Here is a 26,989-nt window from a genome sequence, read left to right on the forward strand (position 1 = left end):
ATATCTATAATATTATGATAAGATGATAATATTATTAATATTATACTATTATAATATACATCATACTATTTTTCTTTTTCTGAAGTGTGTATAATTTTTTGAGTGACTTTGTATATTCAATACATAAATACAAAAAAAAAGTATTTTTATTTTGTGATTTTTGTATCCTTAAAAATAAAGTTGTGTTTTAGCTATCGTTCATTTATTTTTTGTCTGTAAAGGCAACTTGGCATTTTATTCTATAATTACATTATATGTATACTAATGTAATGAAATAACTAATTATAAACTGTAAAGTAAATATTTTTATAATTATTGATTCTAAAATTATGAATTTATAAATTTATAAACCAAGCCACTATAAATAAATAAATAAATAAATAACTAGTGCATTTAGTATATGACTGCAATAGGCACTTCCAACTAATTGCATCAGAATTGCTTCTGTATTTCGGTTAAGTGAATTGGGTTGTTCTTCGGTTTAATCTTAATAACAACTGATATTGAACAACTAGAAACAATATAAAAATGTATATTTATAAAAGTGAGGTTTGAAGAAAGAAAGGGACTAGACACATTTGCACATTTTATCACTGAACTGAATGATTGATTATAAAATTACATAAGGAAACTAATTTTTAAACAACAAATAAACAACATGAATCCCCCTAATAAATCTAATTTAGAATTATGCAATTTTAATTAAAAAGTCTGAGGTGCAAATTAAAAAACACACTCTGGTTTGACTGGAACTATATTTAAAACCAAAATGAAAACTTTTTTTTTCATTCACATAATAAATACATTTGCCACTTGTGCATCAAAACATATTTGAGCTTATTTACATCATAAATAAATTTAGAGAAGGATTTTCCTCACTGTAAGAAAACACTACAGTCTCAAAGAGAGCCGGTTTCTCCCGGCCAGAAAGCAGCCTGAGAGCAGAGGAGACGGACGAGCTGAGGCTCAGACAGCTCTGTCCCTGTCAGTTCGGATCAGTCAGAGCTTCATCTCCCAGACCACCAGACCTACTGTAGCACACCTCCTGTTACTATCACTCCTTCTTCCACATTCACTCTGTTCACAACAACTCCACGTCCTGCTTCACCAGTTCCATCCTGCAGCCACATGATTCCTCCATCTCACCATGAGTGTGAAATATATCAAACTGAGGTCATTACGATTAAACAATTAGGAAAAGTTAATAATAGAACGTAGCCACGACTTTCATTAAACCGCCTCACTGATTTCCAGAGCAGACTCGGCTTGTCTTGTGCTAGCGTTGTGGAATATTTTGTTGGTTTTAAAACAAATATTCTGACACATCAAAAACATAAAAATTTAATTCGGTATTCAGGATCTTGAACACATATTTACGTATATATTTCTCGAACAAGTGTTCCAGTCATTGCAATATTTACTAACTGATGAAAATAGTGACATTAATTTAGATTTTCAATCAAACTTATAATGGAACACACAAATAAAGACCAATTAATTACCGTAATTCTTTATTTTAAAATATGATTATTGTAGATTTGGATAAGATGTGTCAGATATTTGTTAGTACAATAATATATGAAACGTCTCATCTTTTATTCCATACATGGAAGGTGGGTTGTATTTAAACAATAATTCATTGGTTTGAACAAAAAAAAAAAATGAATGGGACATGAAATGCAGAAAGTCAAACATGACTTAAGTCACTCAAATCACCATAATCATTATAGACAGTTAGATCATTCAAGCCATTGTATAAGTTAAAAACAAAAACAAATAAACATAAAAAAATACGGACTGCAGAAAGATATTTGAAGCACTTATATTTTTGTGGAGATAATCTTATTTTATAATATTAGTCTTTCTACTTGACCAGTCACTTCCTTTTCCAAAGCTGTAGTTTAATTTCTGACATAAAAACCTCCTTAACCAGCGACTATTGTAAAATAGTGACTTTTAAAATAATGTTCCTCTGAATCGTCAGTACTTTAAATGCATGAATGCATGAGTTACCTTCATACTGAGGTCTAGTGTCCTTCTAAGCAATACACATGTAAGCATGAAAGATCTCAGAAGAGGAAACTACAGAACTATTGACTGTTTGGTCTTTTTTGGGAGACACAGTCATCGTCTGAGCGTCAGCTGCCGTTGGAGATGATGACAGAGGTCCCTTTATGGCTGGTGGTTTGCTCGGCTTGCATGCGCAGGTGAGAGGTCATGTCGTAGTGGGAGGAGCTCGCGCAGCCTAGCGCGTATCCCCTGAAGCTGTCCGCCTCATAGAGGTGCTCCAGTGTGTAGCCGCTGAGTGAGTAGGTAGTGTGTTTGTCCAGATACTGGCGTGGGTGAGAGGGGTAGAGGGCAGGGGTGGGAGATACAGCGCAGGACCCCGCAAGGCCCAGCTGTTGCTGCTGTTGTTGCTGCGGAGACGAAAGCTCGGTCTGCAGGAAGTCTTTGGCTTTGGCCAACCTTTCAGAGCTAGGGCTGCTGATGCGAGACAGAGGGGTGGGGCTGGGGGCGGGACTGATCACCTGAGCTGAACCCCGACACACAACTCCCTGCAGTGATGACTGGGCAAACTCGTTACCGAAGCATGAGCTGGTGCTCTTAGCTAGACCATTAGCGGGCATTAGAGTTGGCTCAGGACCACTCTTCCTCAGCTGCAGACGACTCTCCTCCTCTTTTATCATCTGCTGCGTGGCCCGGATTAACGTCTCAATCTTGCTGGGCTCCTGTGGGCTCGAGCGAAAGTGCTCAACTCGGTATCGGTCGCCCGAGTCACTGGCCGAGCCAGCATCTGGAGAGCTGACCGTGCTGTCCTCATCCCAGTGGCCTCGCACTGCAAACAGAAGTCAAAAAAAGCCAGTTAGACCAGGGGTCTCCGATCATATCCACACAGAGCTGGGGTGGCTGCAATTCTTCATTCATTTTCACACCTACCAACCGTAGTACTGAATATATACCTGCAGCCAATCAATGCATCATTTAATACTTAAAGTGAGACTCACCATGTAGGCTGTGGATGGAGGTGATGTGGGGCATGGCACACTCGTACCCATCTCCATTCTCAGGTGGCGACTTGGGTAGAGGCAATAGCGAGCGTGCAGCACCCCACCACGCCTCACGACCAGTCTGTGGAGCACCCAGGAAGTATCTGCCGGCCTCGCAGCGACCACGATCGCAGGCCTGAGAATGACTGTGTCCTTGGTGATCGCTGGAGGTGTGATGCTCCTCAGACAGAGGCAGGCTGTAGCACAGGGGGCGGGGCTCTGAGAACTGCCGGTACACACAGGACGCGTCCATGCTTTCACTTTGCTCTAACAGCTGTGGTGAGGCAGAGTCAGTGAGAGGACTCCCACCCCATGGGCTGCTGTCCTGATCAGACTCAGAGCGTTCAGTGTGGAAGCCTGGATACTATAAAACACAAACACACATACGTATCTTAACGACTGGATCTGGATATCAATATCGATCTAGAATCTGGACCATAGATACGCATGCTTTCAGAAGGTGTAGAGATTTGGCAGATTGAATGGAGACACTCACGTGTGGGTACGGAGACAGGCGTGTTTTGGGTTTGGAGCGGGACACCCTGCTTTTACTCGCCTTCCTGCTGTCGCTAACCGGGTTGGAGGGGCTACTGTAGGTGAACGATGGCTTATTGGATGCTGCTTGGTCTAAGGACAGCTGTAGACCTTTATACTCAGTTTCCCTGTTGAGAAAAAATTTAAAGCTGAAGTTACAGCTGAAGTCCAACAGGTCTTGCACACAGCAGGCTTCAAATCAATATTTTCATTACACGAAGAATAGCTTTCTAACAGACTGATGTGGGCCTGTTGGTATAAGTGTGTCTCTGGTGTGTTTGTGTACTAGAGCTTTTTTATTTCAACTCTCCCAATGATGAAAATGTGAGCTAACATCTGTTTGGTAATTAAGACGCAGTTGCTCATTTAGAAGAGCCCGGCTTGAAAACGATTACGTGTGTGCGGGAGAGAAACAGTGTGCAGGCGAGATCGGAGGAGGTACAGTTGGAAGCCACTGTTTCTCCTGCAGATTGGAGCAAGGCTTTTACAAACACACGACAGAGGGGAAGAGTCTCCGTTCAAATACGCAGTGAGATTAAGAGCTATGTCTGGCTAAAGCAAGCGCACGCGCAGATCCTGCATGAGGCATAACTAGGAAATGGAAATTGATTTCTGAGAAAAATGCGGTATGGATTTTTCTGCGCTTTGACGATTCAACTTTCAAACCAAGAAAAGTGCCTGGAGGGTTCCGAGCACAACAGCCAAAGATCAAGCCACAGAGAAAGACACATATAGACAGACACACACACACACACAGTCCCATGCATTATTACTGAAGGATCTTAATCACTGCATAAAACAGGAAACTATAACTCAGGTTATAGGCTGCAAATTAAAGCAAAAAAAACAAAACAAAAAAAACTGTGAAACAATGACATTTTACATCATTATACACACACACACACACACACACACATATTACATTATTATCATTTAATTCTAACTTTGAGGCCAAGTCAAACCGCCACCACACACACACACACACACACACACACACACACATACACTTTACTATCCTTTCGAGGAGATCCCACTTAGAAAATTGTAATATTTGTTAAAGAATAAGTGGAATTGTGGCTTCTAGGATTTTTGTTTTTTGGTACGGACCTAAACGTTTGCTACAATAATAATTCTCTAAGTAATTTCTTTTGCTAAAACATAAATTACTGTGATTATGGGGCCATTTAACCCTTTTAGTCATCATCTCTCTCGGACACACACAAATACACAAATACACACATGGTGACTTTACATCTCATACTGCACTCAACAAGCAGACATTTGTAATAAAATCCAGGACAAAAGGCCAGAAACATTCACCTGCTCTTGCTGTGAATAAAGATTAGCTTTGCAATTATGAAACAACACACACGCACATAGGGTCAAACAAGCAGCAAGTGTCTGTACCTACGTTCAGTTTTTTTGATCATTAGACCATTAAACTATGACCATTATATAAGACCACTGAACTATGGATCAAACACATGCCTACCGTACCAGGGAACTCTTACTAACACACTTAGCAAGCTGTTCGCTATAAACACTCATCATCTTTACAGCCTATTAATTAAGGCTCATAAACACTTCTTTTTATGACTTAGAGCTCGGGGAGTTGCGTGAAGCTGCTCCCGGCTTCACATTAGCATGAGCGTGCGGCAGCTCTTTCGCTTAATGGAGGCTTTTATGGAGCCGGATCGTTCACATCTGCAGCAGGCAGGCTGGATGAGAGCTGCTGCGCGGATGTCGGCTCTGGCACCGCTTCCACACGACGTCCTAGACATGCAAAGACACACAGGAACTCGTTTGACTCATCTGTGCAGCCCTTCGCTTCCAGCCCCGAAATGACGGATGGCTTCTCAGCCAGAGCCGCTTCATTCTTTACGCAGGGTTCCAGGGGAAATAGTGATAATGCATCCGAATGCATGACAAATAAATCAGGCTCGAATCAGCCACCCATATAATTCATGTAGTGAAGAGATCCACAGCTGAAAGTGTTGTTTTCACACAGACTTCCCACCTGATAGACTGCAACAGCCATGACCAGTGGTCATTCATAACTGTTTACGCGCAGCTTATATTTATACATAAGCTATTAAGAGCTACATTTAGAGTAAACCTAAGCACATTTGCTATAAACCGAAATTCTATTCGTCAGATCACAAAACCGAGTACACGTGAAATTATCAGGATTTGGGTGTTATTTGTTTCTAATTAAGATCACAGCTTACATATGTATGACGAATACTCTTATTTGCCAGTGTAGTGAGTCTGTTTCCTTTCACACAACAGCAGCACTACCCTCCAGGGTAAAGACCAGCACACCTTCTCTGATGCGTATAAACGTGCCGGTGCATACTAATTTCTGCTTCTCATGCCACCACGAGCAAGAAAGGTTGCACAAGCAGAATGACATGGACGAAAAGGAAGTGCCCGTTTACGGTACTCGACAGGTGCACGCTGTGCAATTTTTTTAAGCTGCAGACATGTTTCAGAGCGGTGCACAGTACGATTAGCTGAGCAGAAGCGAGAGCACGTCTGGGGTCAGTGGGGTCAGCATCGCTTTCACCATACATGGGTGTAATTGTAGGAGTTAGCTGTGAGAACAGGATAGTAAAGCACTAGGCTTATCAAATGAATAAGCTCCTGGTAAATCCATAAACTGTAAAATAAACCTTTTTCCTCAGGGTTTTGTTTGCATTTTAATAATGCTTAATCATTACTTTATTTGAATATTCCAGTCTTTAGAGACAAAAAAGGCCGAATTGTAAATGAGACTAGCATTCCTTTTTACATTTTTTTTATGTTTTTTGTTTTTTGTTTTTACCCTCTAAACTAAACTGCTGAATGCATGTGGAGTGATTTGTATGTGCAAAATTTATTTAATAATATATATTAATAAAATAATAAAATAAATACACACTAGTGTGTAAATGCATTTTACGTTTTGAGTAAAAAAAACTTTTCTAAAGATTTATTCAAATTTTAGAACGTTAAATCAGTACAAAAACATTTTTAATTTTCAATCAGAATTCCACCACAAAATAAAAAATTTAAAAAATATTTGTATGGCAGTAAAGAAAGCAGCATGTTATATAAGTGACCACTTTTCAGACACTTTTCAAAAATTAAATAAATAAAAAAAAAAAAATGGAAGCTGCTGGATTTTGCATGCAAAAAAGAAACAGGTGCGACAGTCAAATCCCTCAAAGAACTGTGGCTGGTCTGCAGGATGCTTAGTAAAACTTAGCTAATTTCCTTATAAAACTTCACAAATTGTCCCTGAGACTAAAGAGTCCTCAAAATGTTGTCACACCAAATACTGACATAGTTTAATTAATTACTGTTTACTGGACTTTATATTTTATTCATTTCTTTTTTTGAGGGCATTTATTTGCTCGTACCCAAGATTTTCATACTGTGCAAAAGTCATAGGTACGAGCAAGAATGTCTATCTATCTATCTATCTATCTATCTAGAGAGAGAAAGAGAGAAGTTGTCTTTTTCTATGTGCTAATAAACTTTTAAGTGGCGACAAAATTGTTGATATTTGTACACAACATTATTCTAGCTAGACATTTAGCTAAATTTTGAGCGAAGTGCCAATTAATTAGACATGTTCCTGATAACAACGGTAAAGCTCTGAGGTTTATGTAACATTATGATTTTCCTGATTAGACTCTAATTCATCAGTTTGACATCATGCATAACATTAATGCAATCACAGAAGCATATACAAAACAAATTACTTCACCTAACTCAGTGTAATGATCTTCCTGTCATAAATTATATATAAACAACAAAAAAGAAAACAATGTATTTCAGCTACATAAATTCTTAACTTTTTAACTTAATTGTTTATTACTACCTAAATAGAGAAACTGAATTGTGTATTATGTACAAATGTATTATATGCACATCGACCTGTCTGACATCACCCACAATGAAATAAATAAGCTCTTAGAATTGCTTTATAAATTACGTACAAGCCGATAGAGGACATCCTGAATTGTCTATTTGATAAAACTAGAAGAGAACCGAATAATTAACAAACAGCATACTCACGTCAGGACATAGTTCACACTGACAATACAGTGAGGTCTGGAGGATCTGCTGTTGTGCACAATGGTTGCATAGCTCTGCACCCACACCCAGCCACCTTCCTTCGCCAAAAACCTGTAGTACTTTGTAGTGACCTGACCCTTCACCAACACTGCAGACAGATAGCCAGAAACAACAGAAAAACACATCTCAGATAAGTCAGCTTTAGATGTCTAGATTATCTAATTAACATTAGGGGGGAAATTCCAAAAACATTTATTCATTGTTGAATTGTTGCGGTTAAATCAAGATGTACATTAGTCAACTCTAGCATAGTTTCTGCATTGGACAATCTGCTCCCCCTCCTCCATCCTTAGCCATGGATTCATTCTCTATGTCTAATCAGCAGTAATTTGCTGCAGTATCACTATGATTAAAGCACAAATTCTTTTCACAAACGTGTTTATTGTATTTACTGGCATTTTTTAATATACTGTAAATATCATAATTGTTGCAGATATCAACACAATCGCAACATTATGCAACTTACAGTTGTGTAAATTTCATACTTATATTACCTAAATTTAATATACATATTAAAACCAGTACTATAATACACATTTACAATCTGTAGACAATAACCAGGCTTGTGCTAATCTGTGTAAAATGAGCTTAATTAAAGATGTGTTCGTGATAATCAAGAAAGGCATAGACAGAAAGCAGTGTTAGAATGAGCTCCATAATTCTTTTTTTATGTTGACTATTTTTTTTAGCTAGATTGATTTTTTTAATCAAATGTGATGTATAACATCTTTACACAAATTAATGAATTATGAAATATCTCGAGGTTCACTTTATTGACAATTATATCTAAGGTGCCTTTATTATTCACAATGTATGGCTTTATAATTTATTCAGAACTTACTCTATTTTACAGATTTAAGGCATTAATATATTAATAGCATGTTAAATGTAAAGTGAGTAATGGTGTTGTGATTATTCCTGTGGCTTCGGTGTGACTGGCCATGTCAAGGGAGGAAGCTAACCAGAGGAATGAGCAAAAACAAAGCTAACTCACACAAGTGGTGTGCACAGCGTAGGTGAAAGGTGTCACAGCTGTGGACGTGATGGTAAAGAGTCTTCTCTATTAAATCCTGTGGCTCGTAGCCAGTAAGCTCCGCCACCCTGACAAACCAAAATGGAGGAGAATAATTACATGTGCACACAAACACCTGCGCACACACACACATGCAGCCTGCACACATACACCCACAAAGAGTATTTGTACAAATATAAGCCAAAAATGCAAACACACATGTTGCACAAAATAACAGGTGCATGTTCAAGATGGAACCTGAATACACAAATCTTAACACACAAACAAATACACATAAACATTTACTTACTTACATACATACATACATACATACATACATACATAAAGGTAAGTAGACAGTACACAAAGTACATCATAATTGTAAAAAGGTGCATGAGGCATCTACAGAGAATGAGGATGTAGACTACCTGGAGTCAAGGAAGATAAGCTTCATGTCCAGGCTGGCTCTGAACATGAACATGTTGCTGTGGAGCTTGATCTCCGTCACTGCACTGGGGGGTAAGGAGTGACCCACGGCAACCAGACCCACGTTCTGATAACAACCGTCGAACAAAGACATGTCTAAACTGTACTGCCGGATTTTTAGGTAGCCACTGCAATGGATCACCTTCAAGCACAAGGAAATGAACACAAATATTAACACACAGACACATTCATAGAAATATATATTCACATACCCTTATGTTTATGTGTTCAATTAACTGATTATAAATCATACATACATACATACATACATATAAAGTGTGTGTATCATATTTTATAAGAATGATGTGGTCTTTATAGATAAAGACTTATGCAAGATTCATTAGAAAGAAAAAAAGGTTTAGATCTCTCTGTGTTGAACTACAAGCAAACACTGTACTGGCAAACAAATCCGTTAAAAACAATTCCTCATCATTTTTTCTCCAAAATTAAACCAGTACATTTAGATTTTGCAGGTGTAAAAACAAGAAGGTAATCGGATTAGACTGGCCAACCTTATATCCGCCGCACGTCAAGCCTGCGTTTCTTTTAGCCAGGACGCATTTCATCCTCAAAAAGAATGAGCGCTCCATTTCATATTCTACACACAAAAACAGGGGAGATAAACATGATCAATCACAAATCGTGTGAATTCTTCTGCTGTGTGCGTGTGTGTGTGTGTGTGTGTACCCTGCACGAAGTGGGAATGGTAAGGCTGGTGCGCGGTGAGCACTGCGGTCATCTCATCATGGTCAGCGGGGTGGATGTACTCGTAAATACTGTTCCCCGTCAGCTCTACCTGTTAAAATGAGCCTCTGTCATTCCGCACAAACACACGTTCAGCTAGACGAACACAGCGAGCAGCCATGACGCGCGGCGCAGAGAGCCCCGGCGCCGGTACTGTACCTGGGACAGGCCTAAGTGCACAGACGCGGTCTCGGAGATGTACATGATCTTCCCATCCGGGGCGACCACGAAGATAAAGCCGTCCAAAGTCTGAAAAATCAACACAGGTATAAATGGCTAGAAATATCTGTCTGGAAACACACACGCACACACACACACGCACACACACGCACACACACACCTTATACTGGATTCATTAATCGTCCAACCCGTGAAGCAACAAAACGCGCTCGGATTTCGTTCAAAACGGCGTTTTTATTTCCCGGATCGGTTTCAAGCGGATTATAAACTCATCAAAATCACTTTATTAAATGTAAAAACTTTAGGATTTCATGAGTACTAATATATGTACACCAAACATGAAACTAATATGCACACCAAACAACAACAAATTCGCGGAATTAACGAATGATCTCGGGTTTTGTGCAGAATATTATAGTGAAAAATAATTACCCTGGCATTACCAGAAAAAAACAACAACACAACAATTAATCACAAATGACAAATAACAAACTAGTTAACAATTATTACGCGATTATTACTTGGGTATATATATAATAATAATAATAATAATAATAATAATAATAATAATAATAATTATTATTATTATTATTATTATTATTATTATTATTATTGTTGTTGTTGTTGTTGTTGTTGTTGTTATTATTATTATTATTATCAGCGCTGGTGGTAGTAATTAAATATAATATTAATTAAGGGAAAGTCTCACCTGTAGTAAATGGGATCCGAGTTCACGGCCTACATTGTCCAAAGAGCTGGCTCTGCTCACATGGCCCCATGACTCCCCCAAACCTGGACAATACATGCATTAGCATTAACCCAGTATAAAACAATGCATCATATTATTATTATTATTGTAGTTGTTGTTGTTATATGATGTTTATGTAGTAAATGATATTAGGCTATCGAATTTATTAATTCTACAACCCCATTTCTACAATCAGTTTGAGTATTGTGTAAAAGACACAGTGAGTGTGTTGTGCTGAGAGCTGCTGTAGAGCTGTCAGTGTGGTGCAGATGCAGAGAGAGAGAGAGGGAGAGAGAGAGAGAGGGAGAGAGAGAGAGAGAGCATGCTAAAAGCAGTGCGGTGCTGCAGTCTGCTCTCAGCCCTGACGCAATCCCCCATTGAAATGCAAATCTGCGAAAACAAACAAGGATCACAGCAAAGCCCCGATTCCCATTTTAATATTAACCAAATATACACTTCGGGTTTACACAACAGAAACAATCAAATCATTGCTGAAGCACAACTCAAACACAGACGGACTGCACCTCCTCATTTACTCCTAACTGTGTGTATGACTATCCTGAAATCTTCAGCACTCACCCTAGCTCATCTGGTAGGATAACAGCATCAACATGCCTGCCTTACAGTGCCTGCCTGTGCTTATAATAATAATAATAATAATAATAATAATAATAATAATAATAATAATAACAATAATAATAATAATAATAATAATAAAGTCAGGTGAACAGTAACATGAGATTCATTATAAAATATCACCTGCTTTTCCGGATGCGTTAAAAGTGGGATTAAAATTTGTGGAAGTTTGGGCTTGTGATATTGCACACTCTATGCGTCAAAGCTTTAAAGGTTTTTTTTATTTTTTTTTGCACTTGACCTACCGCAGTGGAAAAGAAAATCTAATCTGTAGTTTAAGATAATTACAAAATGAACTTTGTTAGGCAGAAGAAATAAGATCTCTGTACTCTCCCGCGGCTTGAATAGTTTGTCCCGCGCTAAGCGGCTTTCAAACAAAAGCGCTCGTTTGTGCTGATAAAAGAGTAATCCACTGAAGCGCTCCACAAGAAACCTTTCAACTGCTTGCAGGGCGAGAAAATCACCTCCATCTTTCCAACATTACAGACTCGACTGGAGACTTTCCAACAGCGTCCAACCCGCCTAATAACCTAGCCAAGCTGGATGAGAAAGAGATCTACTTTTCTAAATACCCGGCTTAAGGATAGCTGCCTAAATGTCTGTATTATTTAATCACTCCTACTACTAGTAGGCTACTACTAGTAGGAGTAGTAGTAGTAGTCTTAATAATAATAATAATAATAACAAGAAGAAAAGCAAATGTATGCCTACAACGCATTTTACGAAAAAACATTTCATTATATTAATAATAAAAAAGAAGAAAAATAGACATACGAATACTAATAATAACAACATTATTAATAATAATAATTATAATAATTATTATTATTGATGTTGTTGCTGTTATTATTATTATAATTATTATTGTTAATAATAATAATAATAATAATAATAATAATAATACCACAAGATTATTAGATTAGATCATAAAACTAGATGGCAATTAAACGTGACAAAAATAGTAATTGTATTAATTATAATAATTAATATTATTAATAAAAAAGAAGAACAAGAAAAAATATTATTATTATTATTATTATTACTATTATTATAGTTTGTTTAATAAAATACTTATTAAAAATAAGTATGTATCTGTGGGATAAAAAACATTGCTAAGAAAAGTAATTAGCTTGTTTATTTAGTGAGATCGGGGAAACTGTTGGAGCTGAGAGACAGGGAAGGTTGACATTCCCACACCAGACCGTAAATAATGCACGGAAATACACTTCGACTTTCGTTAGTTTTCAAATAAAATTTTATGTCCCTCGACAAGGCAGAACATTGCTGCTCAGGCTACTAGCAGTGTGCTGTTACACTGAGCCCGAGCTGAATCTGCACACATCGCATTGAGGAGGAAGAGGATGGCAAGAGAGTGAAGCACATCTGCTTCTTTAATCTGTCCAGATCTCACTGCACCACTCATGGAGCTCTGCAGGGTGAACGCCAGGACAGCAGCTCACTCTCTTCATACACTCCAATATCCTTCTCTAAAACCGTTTTAAAATCAGGTTTTACTGCCAGCCAGTCAGTCTACTGACTACGAATGTTAAATGTCTAAATGGTAAATTTATAATCACAGTTTTTATAATCACAGACAAATGTTTAAATGTTAAATTTATACTGTAATCACAGTTTGTATACAATTACAGTCAAAAAGTTTAATGGTAAATTTATAATCACAGTGTTTATAATCACAATCAAGTGTTTAAATGTTAAATTTATAATCAGTTTGTATAATCACATTCAACGGGTTAAATGTTACATTTATAATTCCAGTTTACAGAATCACAGTAAAATGTTTAAATGTTACATCTATAATCACAGTTTATATTTTTCACTAAATATGTGCATTCCACTATTGCACAGTGTTAACTGGTTTCTCAGGAGAAATCTGCGATATTATCAACGCCTGTCTTCATAACAGGGGATTATTCAACTCACAAACCAGATGCGCACAGTATTTAATCGAATTCATATCGTTTTCTATTATTTTTCTTATTACTATTTTATTAATTACCCTTTTCCCAGATATTTATCTGGATGTATATGTATATAAATACATCTGTAAAAACGAAGTTATAAATTGCACAAAGATTAATTGTTAAAATCGTTTAAATTCTTTTGGACGAGAAATGTTTAGCTCTAGGACGACCTTAAGCTATTAATAACACGAAAAAAAAAAAGTTGAAGGTTTCCACGTTTTAAATCCGTTTCCCAAAGCTGAGGTGATCGCTTTTTCGCATGTGAAAGTATTAAGGGTCAACAGCAACCCTAAGGCACCGACATTTCCCCACTCGAGCCACTATCAAAAGCCGCCTCCCGGCTCAGATCTCACTTTGTGGCCAGGTGTATAGAGCTCTGAAGCCCGTGCCTGGTGCTGGAAGTGTTCTGCAGAGCGACATGTGCTGCAGAAGATCAGCGCTAATTGGCGCGGCGCTCCTTCACTCACGACCCAAAGCTGAGCGAGAAGATAGACTAATCCCCTTTAGCAGCTCCACGCCTGCCTGCCTCTGAAAGGACTACATCTATATACATACACAACCAGCACAAGCAGCCACTTACTGAAGTGCTAAACCTGGCCTAAGTATAAACTAGAGAGGGAAAATCATTACCAACAACATAAACAACAACAACAACAACAATAATAATAATAATAATAGACAGAATAAAAAAAATATTTGTCTTCTTTTAGGGCAAAATAAGGGAGCCGCTACAATGTATGATTATTAAATAGAAAATACAATAAAATTACAAGAAAGCAGTTTTATATATATATATATATATATATATATATATATATATATATATATATATTTTTTTTTTTTTTTTATTAATTAATTAATTTATTTATTTTTCTTTTTTTTGAAGGTGGTTTAATAATTTAATAAATTCAACAAAAATCTGAATTTGTCAGATTTGTATTAAGATATATTATATATATAACAATATTATTATATATAATAATATATTATGATTAACTATCAACTATCAGTATTAATAAACTAATAATAACAATGCAGTAACAATTTACTTCAGACTGGTCTCACCCTCACCTTCAGGAAAGACCAGTCTCATTTTCAGGTAGCTGGTGGTGAGGCGGATGATGGAGGCTTTATCGAGCTGGGATGTGATGGCGGAGGGCAGCGGCAGCAGCTTGGCCAGCTCATAAAACTCACTGTTCTCCTTCTCCCGCCGAGTCCGGGCCGCATTTTTCGACTTCTCTTTCATTATCTTCAAAGCTGCACGGTGCTCGACACCCCGCCAGTGTTCGGATCGTGCTTCCACGAACCAAAAAAAAAAAACAAAAAACACACACACACACACACACACACACACACACACACACACACACCACACACACAGACAGGCTTTGACTTCAGCGGAGTTTGACCATCATCAGATCACTTGAGCCTGGAGCTGGCCTTCCCGCAGATGGAGCGCGTCAGTCGCACACATTCCTCAAGCTTTCTCCCAGAAATGTTTAACGCCGAACTTTCAAGTGTCTTACAAGCAGAATGAAAGGACACTGAGACTTCATAGCGAATACAATGAGAGCGGGGGTCTGCCGATGTTTATCCGCAATGAACAGATTGTTTTTCCTCATTCAGCACCAAATCCACTGGCACTGCTTCACTTCTTCATACAGGAATAAGATCCATAATGAAAGCCGAACGTCTCTGAAACAACACAATCACAACATTAACTTTATTGTGCGCTTTTACAAATTACAAATACATTTGGAAGTCTAGAGTAAGTGTAAGCGTTCTGATAGCACCTGAGCCTTACTGAGCCTAGAGTGATGTTACCGATTAACTTCAAAGTGACACATTATTAACATTATTAAGAAAACACAGTTAAAGCAGTAGACAGTCACTACAACACACACCCACACACAGAACAGGCACGCTATCACACAATGACAGCCACATTCAGAAAGAATAAAACATGCATGTTCACCTTTTCATCACAACTTTGATTTTCTCTCTCTTTCCATGTGCACCAATCCACAACATGAAATATCCAGTCCCAGGATTACAGCAGGATTACAGCAGGAACTCCTCGGCCAAAGCAGAAACACAAACCCGCGAGAATTTTATCCACAGATTTCTGCAGGAAGGATGCAAGCGGCTTACTTTGCGTCCATGCGCTATTCCAAACTCTCTAGTTGAGCCTGAGGAAAGCCCCGCCTCCACCGTTGTCTTGCTACCGCCCCTGCTCTCATTGGCTAGCTCGAGCTCGCGCCTGCGTTCCTATTGGACAGCAGCATGTCGATGGCTGGAGTGAAATGTGGATTTGGTAGAAATACTAACCTTTGACCCTTACAGATAATAACATGGCACGACTATATATCGAATATATATTTAGGTGTGTAGGCCTGTAGGTCACCATGCTAATGTCAACCCTCTGGTATTTTACTATTATCTTCAGTAATAGGCGTGCCTATTTATGTAGGCTATTAAAATCAGTTAATAGGCCTTCCTAATTTCTAAGGCCTAAATAAATAAATGTAGTTTGCTGAAAATATTAATGCAGTAAATGTTAGAATAGACTTCTAAAAAAAAACAAGTAAAAAATGACTTTCACATTTTAAATAGATTAAACATTAAAGTTTCAAATATATCTTCTAATTCAGCGACAGATATACCAAGCCTTATAGACCTTTCACCTTTTCCGATATATATAATCACATGCACACAAATTTAAGCTGTTGAAGATTATGTTTATCTGTGTAAAGGCTATACATTTAAAATCAGCTAACAAATATTAAATCAATTTATTGATTTAATAAATTAAATCAATCAAATAATTATTTATTTACAATAAATTTCTATTTCCCCTGTTAAAGATTTTTTTTTTATAGCAAAGATGCATGCATGTTTAAACCAAGCTATTTATGTAAAATCTGTTACAGGATGGAAATAATAAAAAAAGTACAATAATTAAACGTGAACAAGCCGAACATTTATTTAATGTTATTTCTAATGAACTATACTAAAATGTCCAGTATAAAATGTGGTAAATTAAAATCCTGTGCATAAAATAGATTAGATGCACACAATTTTTCTTCTATAAATGAAATTCTTAAATGTAGATTAATTTAGTTTTTCAGAAGAAAAATAACGATTATATATATATAAAATCGTTTTTTTTCTTCTGAAAAACTAATCTACATTTAAGAATGTTCGGCTATATATATATATATCTCATCTCTCGCTTGGTGAATGCTTTAAAAAAGGGTTACATGAAGGAGTATTTAATTTGTGCATTCTCCTCCTGTCATCAATAGCAGTGTTTGAGGAGGCAGCTCCAGAAGCAGTGATTATGTGAATAAATTGGAGCTTCCTCTCCTCCTCACCCGCGGTCTTTGTGCTGTTTCGATACGGATGGCTCCTTTAATAGGAAATCACCTGCAGGGAGCGAGCTGAGTAAATGAGGGCGGAAGCGCGCTGAGCACGAGCCCACCGCGCCGCTTTCACCTTTTCCTAAAGCCCGAATTTACTGCTAATTAAACGGCGTCGGCGGAGAAAGAGAACAAGCGAAAATAGTCCAAAATATGGAGGAGTTCAGAAGCGATTCGAAACATATCAGCGTTCAGAAAAGACAGAACGAGAGAGAGAGAGAGAAATGAGGAATTAAATGATGCATAGTGCTAGGTTTTTCAGACTTAAATGTTTTAATTAGGCGTAACGAGGCGGTGGTATTTGCATTCATTACCACAAGACACCAAAACACACAATCTAATGGCGTAACATTGTAATTTCAAATTAACATAAAACTCAGCTCACCTACACACGTTTGAAAATATTTAGCACATTAGTCCGATGTGGCAATTAGTCTCCAGAAATGTCCTTTATTGCATTAGACATGTCTCCTTATTTATCTGTTTTATATTATTATTATTATTATTATTATTAGTAATACAGAATAAAATGCTACAGACTATTTAACACGTTTACTCAAAAATGTAACTCTCTCTCTCTCTCACACACACACACACGCCATGTTGCTGATCTTTAAAACTGGCACACAAACCCCACAGCAGGAAAGTAAAAAATGAACACACTAGCTTCAGCTAGAGACAGAGTGAATAACACTATTAACACTGAGCAGAAGATAAAGAGCAGACTTTAATCCCTGTCAAGCAAACTTCCAGGTTATTTCCTATTTTATTTATGAATTCAGATCAATAATTAAACAAGAACAGATTGAAGATGATTCTGTACGAGTATGCCAAAGCAAATCTAAAGCAAAGAGATAAAATAAACAGTGCTGATGTGATTAAAGGTGATTAAATACTGGGAATATGAAGAGACCAAGTTGATGCACAACAGAGGAGGAAGATAACGTGGAAGTTTTTAATTGTGTAATAAACATGTTCTGTTCACTTAACATCAACATTCCAATAAACCCTTGCACAAATAATAAGGAAAATAGCTATGTCTGGGGGAAAAAAAAAGAAAGTAAAACCATATGAACATCTGCTCAGTGTGTTGTTCTGAAACACAATAGGAACACAGGAGGAAGTCAAATGAAGACTATTAAACACATTCATCTGCAATCACATGTAGTTTTATTTTTCCTGAAGGCAAACAAAATATTTAAGGGGCAGACATCATCCAAAAAAAAACAAAAAAACAAAAAACAAAAAAAAAAAAACGTGTTAGTTTGCAAGCTCTGAAGCAACAAAAATTTATACATAACCACATGTAAGTTCTTAAACCAATTTTTTCCCCTAAATAAAATATTTTGTCCCCCCGCCTTGACTTTACTGTAAACTGTCCTACATTTAATTGGCACCTGTGCGTCCCAGAGGCTTTCCAGTGCACAGTGTTGAAGACAGGTGGAGGAAAAGGGGAAAGAGAGGAAGACCGAATATCACAAACCAGATGGGACAGCCTGGCAAAACTCAGACCTTCACAGAGGAGCATGTTTCACACACCTGCTCAGAAGTCCTAACCTCCTGTTCAAGCAAGTTCCACCCACCACTTTGGGCTTAGCACACCGTACACGTGGCTCAAACACTTAATTAAGCAAGCATTCTAACACCACCATAATGTGCTCTATTTTTAAGCAATTCTATTATTAGTAGAAGTTTATTACATAGTTGTCTCTTCCTGGTCCACAGTGATCACTTCAGTACTGATCTCTACAAGACCTTCCCTGAAATACCTGTCCATCACCACACACACACGTGGCAAACGGAGACAGCCAGCATGTGTGTAGTCTCACTGGATAAAAGGTCATTTCAAGTTCAGGTCTTTCATGCCATCTGTGACCTCGGTGTTGACCTGGGCGGCGATGCTGGCAGGAATCACGTTTAGGTGGATGTCGTACTGCTGATCTAAGCCCAGGTAACTGTCGCTCAGCAAATAGAGGGTGTAGATACACCTGCGGCACACACACAGGAATATTACAGTAACATGCTGGATGGGAGCCATCATAGAGCTCTGAACACGTGAGAGTTTCACTTACTTCCCGGTCTGTTCAGGTGTGTAGAAGGCTATCGATGTCACGTTCCGGTTGCGAACATATCCCACTCGTTTGACGGCCAGAAGCTCTCTCTTATCTATCTCACCCAGCACCAGGAACCACCCCTCGTCTTTGGGCTTTGGGAAACGCGGGGCCTGTGCCTTGCTGTCCTGCTTCCTCTGTAAGCATCCACAAAACTCAAGTCAGGTAAACAGTGTCACGCTGTCATTTAGTAATTAAACAGCCAAAAAACAACCAAATTAGGGTTCACACTTATTTTAGGAAATCATTTATCTAAAACCTTTCCTAACAAATAGAAAGTCATCTGAAAATGAATCCCATCTTGCACTAGTACTGCCTTTTATCTCCATCTGTTAGATTATGTTTCTCATTGAAAATGACCGAAACAGCTGGACACAACTTTTTGTGTGAGATCGGAAACAAAGAGGCTAATGCTTTTAAGTGGATAAGCAACACAAAAAAACAGAGCTTATAGAAAAAGTTTTCCTTAATGTCTTATTCAGAGTAAGCCAGTGGTGGCTCAGTCGGCTAAGGCTGTGGGTTACTGTGTTACTGATCGGGGGGTTGGTGGCTCAAACTCCAGCACTGCCAGGCTTTCACTGTTAAGCCCTTGAGCAAGACCCTTGCGCTCTGACTCCAGCTTTCCAATTAGGATATGAAAAAAAATTATATATATATATATATATATATACACACACACACACAAATATATATATATATATATATATATATATATATATATATATATATATATATATATTTCACTGTGCTGTAAAATAAATGTGATGAATAATTAATTAATTTATTTATTCAAGGACTTTATATATGGTGATTTACAAACTCGTTAAAAATATTATATGGTGTGAGAAGAGGCATGTGGACATGTAGACTTGGCTCGGAGGTCTGTTTGCCTTTAAGACTTTAAGACCAGTTTTAGTTCGTTTCCCCCCCTCCAATCACTGCACATTGAACCTATAAACATTCTGCTTTTTCATTATGTCTTTGTATGTATGTGTGTCTGTGTGTTATCTCACTCTCTGCCGGCCTGCGTTGAGACGCTGCAAGGACACTTGGAGCACATATTCCTGGTCAGCGTGCACGGTCAGCCAGCTGCTCTTCTCCCTGATGTTGGTCACACTGGTGGACAGAGCATGCTCTGTCTGTTCCTCACAGCCTTCCCACCATCCCTTCACACTCAAACTCACCTCCAGCACAGGCAAGTGACATAGAAAAGCCCAGGTCTGATGAGAAGGGAGCAAAAATAAGAGAAAGATATGGATGATAATGTTTATACCACAGTGCTGTTACATTTTCAATTGTTTAGAAAGTGCTGATCGGTTATCTGTAACAGCAGCTCTGAAATCAGTGCCAGACCTAATTCACATGACAGGACTACAGGAATGCTCCTTTCTGTTAGAAAATGTCATGGGAGTCAGCACTTTGTACCATTCAGGAAGATTCCTGCTACTGGGAAAGTCTATAGTAAAGAGGAGCTTATGCTTTCTAGACTCCCAGGAACATAAGACAATTCTTTTTTACCGTAATAACTTACTAATCACAAAAGAAAGGAATAAAAGAGGCAAATAGGCCAGGGCAAAATTTACATTCATCATTTTATTAATTAATCAGTGATAACCAGTTTATGAAGCTGTGTATGTGTATGTCTGGCGGCACAGTGGTGTAGTGGTTACCACTTTTACCAGTTTGCTTCTTGATGATCAACCATGAGTGGATGGTTGATCAACCATGCCTTCTGTAAGGTTTTACGATGTAGAAGGTGAATAGTATAAAAACATTATACTATGAAAGGAGCTACAAAAACATCCACCAGTAAAACTTCAGCAACATTTCATCAGAAAGAAAACAGTTTAAAAGGACTGTTCATGCAGGTGTGTTCAGAAGGGAATCGTTGACGGGAATCTTTGCTAGTATTAAATGACCAGCTAGGGATTTTGGAAAAAAAGTACAGGAAACTTGAAGCTTTTTATCCATTTGACTGTCAGAATAAGAAGATTATTTTGTTTTGTTTTATGATAATTACATGTCAGCTATGGCATTTTTAGAGTCTAATATTTAGGACTCCTATATGTTAAAATAAAACTATAAAATGCACCTGTAAAGTTTTGGCCACATAGTATCTTAATGTCTGAAATGATTTTGCAACATTTCACACTACTGGTAGAGGAATAACTGTTTATAGCTACTGTAACAAACGCAACTCTATATGGGCAAAAAGCAAGATATGCAGTTTATCATTATTAAATAACATCCTGTATATTTAGGTATACACATGTGGTATAGAAAGAATAAAACACAGTGATATGCTATAAGGAAATAATCTACTTGAAGGTGGTAAGAGTGGCTCGGCTTTATCACACCACCGCACTGTGGATGATTTTCTTATAAGGGCATGCCCCTGAACTAGTTAAAAGCATGAATATGTTTCCTGGTGAAATATCAAAACCTCTAATTCATTTCCATGTCCACTATAACAAGCGCATGACAAGCAACATTTTAAAGATACATCACATTCCTGACAGCTATGCTTCATGTGCTCATGCTAGCATCAAGATGAAAAAGGAGCGGTATAATAAAATATTAAGAACATGTGCAGTGTGTGCATGTGTGAGTGACAGACTGATAGAGAATGACGGAGCTCGGCTGCTGCAGCTCTGTGAGTATTAGAACCATGAAAGGGGGAAAACAGCGCAGATTCACCCTGCCAAAGCTATTTATGTGAGGATTACATTTCCTCAGCGAATGAGACAAGAACGCGGCGGTGCATGTGCTTATTTAATTAGCAGGGCCGAGGCTGCTGGGGGGTGTGTTGGGGAAGGTGGGGGGTGGCTGGAATACTGATGGGGAACGGGCGCTGGGCTCGCCGCTCTGCCCGGACGCTCTCATTACCGTCACAATTAGCACTTAGATTGGAGCGATAAACCCTCTCATTTGGGAGGTAATTGGGGATCCTGGTGCTACCTGAGACCACCGTGACCGTCTGCTGCTTTCTGCAAATCAGATGTTTGTGAGTGTGTGTATGTGTGCTCCCTGATGTGTGTGTGTACGCCACAATCATCCAAGTTAAATTCATTAAATTATTTCTAATGTTACAAGAGACACACTTTCACTAAAATCCCACAATCTCTTAAGACACTGTCCATCATTTTACTGACATTAAAACCACCATCATTTAAATCACAGCAGAAATACCTTTTTTTTTTTAAATGGTGGATTATACCTTAGTAAACACGTTTTCTGTAGTGAGTTCTGTAATGTGTGTAAATGTGTTACCTGTGTGATCTGTTGAGGCTCGAACTCTTCCTTCACTATGGCTATAAAGATCTCCTCTCTTCCATCACAGGCAGCTATGAGCTCAGGAAGCCCTTCGATTGGGCCCTGATAACCTCGGGTTCCACCCTTCCCACCTTTGGAGCTCGATTTCCTGTTGTAAACAGCAAGGAGAAAAAGGCAGTCATGTAACCATCTTCATGCCTATTTCGATGGCTGAGCTGAGCTCTTCCTGCTGTCTCAGCATGGCAGGACATCCAGCCTTTCCTGATCCTCTTCTTACCATTTTTATTGTCTTTCTACCAAATTACTCTTCACGACGGGATGCAACCACACTGAAATGAATTATACGGGCACAGGAAAATCCGGCACCAACCACAGCTTTGTGTGTGTGTGTGAGAGAGAGAGAGAGCGAGAGAGAAAGAAAAGGTGCTCCGGGGCTGTGTTTGAGGCCGTCCAGAGGACGGTGCCAGCAGATAAGCAATGCTAATGGTGTTTGCGGAGTTTGAAAAGAGGCAGTAGATGGATTAGGCATGACACCATGTGAGTGAGCTATAATCAAAGCACCACAGGTGAGAGGCACCCCCTCACAGGACACTGCTGACAGGAAGCGGACATGCTCTCTACTCTCAGACATGAGTGGGATGCAGACAACACTGAGCGATTCGAAATTCCCACATTTAAGTTTAATTTACAAGGCCATAGAGGAATTTAAGGCCAGACTAGGACAGGTGGGTTGTGTTCATTTCCAGTTTATGGAATATGCCATCATTTTTACAAGGTGTAATTATGGTAAGTAATAAACAACAAGTATTAAATGTATTACTTATAGTAATATATGATAACAATATGATGCACTATAATAACATCCTTTCAGTTATGATTTTTTATACAGGACTTTACCATAAAAATCTTCAGCCCTCCTCATCTCTTCATATTAAATTCAATTAAATAAAATTATGTAGATTAAATTAAAGAAATGTAAACAAGTGTTTTAACGTGACAGCCTGCGAAGTGCCTAAAGATACAATTTAAATATTGGCTGTTTATGCAACAACCTCAGCAGCAACCTTGTTTCCCCTCTTGTCTGCTCCAACCACTCAGCATTTAGCATCACCAATATAATAATCACTGTTTTCTTTTCTTACTCATTTATGCCTTAAGTTAGATTTAAAAAAAAATATATAATTCATAGATTGTTGTGTGGCTTAACAAACAAAAAAAGTTTCCTCTGAAAATGGTCAGGTACAGGGACTGGACTAAAAATAAGAGCTAAAAACAGTCCTTTAGGAAGCCTGGAGAACTATTCTTTAAGACTCTTCAAGTCTGGCTCTTAGAAAGCAAAATATGAAGAAACGAGGGGTGGCGCAATACTTCTGCACTGTATTGTAGTGTACAGATGTAGAAAGGTAATCATATATAATTCCAGTACCCAGTTTTACCCGGAATAGGGTGGGTTCCATTTTGAGTCTCACGTCATACCAAGATGTTTTTTATTGACACAGTAGCATTTGTTTTGCTCATTACCAATCTAAATCCAGATTTCGGTAAAGCATTAGGGCTTTGAGCTCGGCTATAGGGAACGAGAACCTGTCTACACACCTGAAGAGGTAGAGGTTCCGCTGGTCTACATGTGGCAGGGTGAGCAGAGAGGAGTCGTGAAGCCACCTAGCCTGGACGATCATCTGGACCAGATTACAGATGCTGAGAGCAGAAACCAGCCAGCCTTCATTTGCTACCACGTCCAACATGGCCTGCAGAAACAAGGGAAAAAACATGGTCACACCACAGACTGGGAGATAACACAAGTTGCTTTCTTGTGCAATTAAGATAACTGAGATGACTGCAAGACAAGTAAATAGTCTTTTAAAAAATATATACATATATATATATATATATATATTGCAACTGTAAAAATATTCTGAGCCCATAAATGTACAATTCATATCAATAAAAATATAGAAACTCTTTCTGTAACTGATTGCTTATCTAGGAGTCAGATCAAGTCCCCGTCCTGTCTTGCTGCTCTTGTCTTCAACATAAGGTTAAAGTTTGCTGAGCTCAGCTGCGCTAACAAACTTAATTAATCAAAAAGTCATTTCCTCGGTAACTATGACTAAAAAGCACCTTGAGTGCAGTGGCAAGCCTAGCGAGTTAATCAAAATGCTAATGCAGTACAAATTAAAGTTGTGATTAACATTTCACAGTAGCTGCTTGAGCAAACTGAGGACAGCGACGGGCTGATGTCACTGGAGCCCCTGTGAAGGAGCAGGAGGGATGGAGAAAGACTGAGGGAGTGAGAGCGAGAAAATAAATGGTGAGAGGAGATGATCACACAAGCGCTATGTCTCATTTAACCTGTCGACTAAAATTGCTCTCCACTGCCGCTGGAGAAAACATCTAGAAAACTGGAGCCCTTCCAGAGCTCGGAGCAGAAACACAGCGATAACGTACCTCATTAACACAGAGATGGCAGGAATTATTTATACAAACCATCATAGATCTTCTTAAAGCCAGCCCTAATCCAAGACTGTGCGTGTATGCGTTTATTTATATATAATGTGTGTGTGCGCTTCAGTGTGGAAGGAAAAATAAAGAAAACCCCAGAGTATGGATGTGTGTGTGTATAAACATAAACAGTCACCTGTCAGCAGTCACTTTTATCATAAACGTCTATCATATGACCACCTGACTAATATTGGGTAAGATGGTTTTTGACATCCAAACAGCCCTGACTGAGGTTTACATACGTTTGGAGGTATATATTTACTTACGAACAATGGACCTTTGGATATTTAGTATGTTTAATTATTAACAGAATTCACTGATTACAATCACTCAGATGTTTACGAGATATATTCATACTCACGCCGCCATCCATATGATAGGAAAGAAAAAACTTCTTCTGTTGCTTTGTGATTTACTATGGGCACTTTTGGTGGTATATGCAGCCCCATAAACAACAAACTGCACTGAATGTTAACTGAATATTGATTTAATATCTATAAAAGGTATATACAGGTACTGTAGCTAATAACTGTATAAACAACCCCAATTCCCAAAAAGTTGGGACAGTATGGAAATTGTGAACAGGAATCATCTGTAGTCTCTTCACCTTGTACTAATATTGAAAATAGTTTACCACATGAATTTAATTATTTGTTGAAAATATACATTCATTTCAAATCTAGTAGCTGCAAAAAAAAATAAAAAATCAGAGAATTGACTGACAATGTGTAACACCACCACGTCTGTTAATAACACTTTCTGAACATTTGGACACTGGTGACAACAGCTGCTTAGGTTTAGCTTTTTTTCCATTATGCAGGTCTTCAGCCTGCGAATGTACGAGGTCTTTGTTGTCATATTTTGCATTTCATAATGCACCACCACTCTCAGCTGGAGCAAGCAGGCCAGTCTAGCATCTGTACTCTTGTGTTTAGTAGCCATGCATGTGTAATGTGTTCAGAATGCAGGTTGGTGTTGTCGTGCTGGAAAATACAGTGCCAAAAAGAATTGTTTTTATGTGTTGTTGGTGCCCTCACAGGTATGCAGTTACCCATGTCACGGGCACTGATACACACCCACACCATGACTGATGCTGGCCTATTTATCCGACACTTATCTCCTTTTCTTTATTGACTTAGAGAACATGACGACTGTTGTTTCCAAAAACTAATTAAAATGTTCACTCATTAGAACACAAAACAAGTTGCATTTATAAATGCAGCGACAAATGATGTTAATAGACAAAGGTTTATCAAGGTGTTCCTGAGCCCACGTCACAAAGTCCTCTACAGATGCATGACTACGGTTTTTAAGACAGTGATGTCTGAGGGATCGGAGATCACTCATATTCAGTGGCTTTTAGCTCTTTATGCATCTAGATTTGGGTTTTCTTAAATTTCCTGAGGATATTGTGTAACATCAATGATTGTTATTCCTAAAGTATCTCTGCTGCATCTGTTGGAAAATCGATGAGCCTCATCCCATCTTTGCTCTAGAAGGATTAGGCGTATCTTTTAAACTCCTTGTATACTATAACATAATTGGTTCACCTGTTTAACAGCACTTGGAATCACTTCATAATTTCTACTTGTCACATATTTATTAGGTTTAAATTGGACCTGTCCCAGCTGTTTTGGAGGATTTTAAATGAGTACATATTTTCAACAAACAATTAAATCCATATGGTATGGTAATAAAGTGTGGTTGTTGTGTAGTTGATATAGTACAAAGTGAAGAGACTTTACAGGTAGAAAAATATAGACCAAGTTATTTATTACAGTTATTTATCCTGGCAATGTGAGAAATAATAAAAGATAGTACAAAGTTTCCACTACGCGAGTCTCATCCTACACCGTGAATACCAACACCACTCTGATAAAGCAAGATAATCCTAACAAATGGAGTGGGTGCAAAATTAAGACTTTAAATTAAGACTTGCTGATATGAAATTGGCTGGGCAGCCTAGTGGACTCTGCTGATTAATCCTCAGACAGCACTCTGTAGTTAGCTCAGCTGTTTGCTAGGAAAGGCTAGCTTTGGATACATGCTGAGAAGACAGGCATCTGCTGGCAGAGGAGCTACAACCTGGCACAGCAGGAACCTGAAAAAGTAACCACATGGACAAGCATGGCCAATCACTCCCAAGCACGTGCTCGCACACACACACACACACACACACACACACACACACAG

The 26,989-nt window shown here is 38.3% G+C and overlaps 2 protein-coding genes across 2 annotated transcripts in view; both read right to left on the reverse strand.

Moving 5' to 3' along the window:
- Nucleotides 1-1,537: 1,537 nt before the first annotated feature.
- On the reverse strand, nt 1,538-14,761 carry sim1a (SIM bHLH transcription factor 1a). The gene is made up of 11 exons (XM_053494869.1): nt 14,563-14,761; nt 10,835-10,917; nt 10,105-10,194; nt 9,889-9,997; nt 9,714-9,799; nt 9,144-9,343; nt 8,698-8,804; nt 7,644-7,791; nt 3,544-3,709; nt 3,006-3,411; nt 1,538-2,836 (listed from the first exon to the last, which is right to left on the reverse strand). Exons 1-11 carry the CDS (start codon nt 14,735-14,737, stop codon nt 2,139-2,141), a joined length of 2,268 nt encoding a protein of 755 aa, XP_053350844.1. The 5' UTR covers nt 14,738-14,761; the 3' UTR covers nt 1,538-2,138.
- A 3,000-nt stretch (nt 14,762-17,761) lies between these two features.
- ascc3 (activating signal cointegrator 1 complex subunit 3) overlaps nt 17,762-26,989 on the reverse strand; it is a 174,723-nt gene continuing 165,495 nt past the window's right edge. The window contains exons 38-42 of the mRNA XM_053494602.1: nt 23,891-24,042; nt 22,292-22,442; nt 20,035-20,241; nt 18,983-19,158; nt 17,762-18,898 (exon numbers count right to left, since the gene is read on the reverse strand). Coding sequence (XP_053350577.1) covers nt 18,751-18,898; nt 18,983-19,158; nt 20,035-20,241; nt 22,292-22,442; nt 23,891-24,042 — 834 coding nt within the window. The 3' untranslated portion in view covers nt 17,762-18,750. The remainder of the gene's footprint in view (nt 18,899-18,982; nt 19,159-20,034; nt 20,242-22,291; nt 22,443-23,890; nt 24,043-26,989) is intronic.

The sequence above is a fragment of the Clarias gariepinus genome, chromosome 4 (assembly GCF_024256425.1).
Source record: "Clarias gariepinus isolate MV-2021 ecotype Netherlands chromosome 4, CGAR_prim_01v2, whole genome shotgun sequence".
Lineage (NCBI taxonomy): Eukaryota > Metazoa > Chordata > Actinopteri > Siluriformes > Clariidae > Clarias > Clarias gariepinus.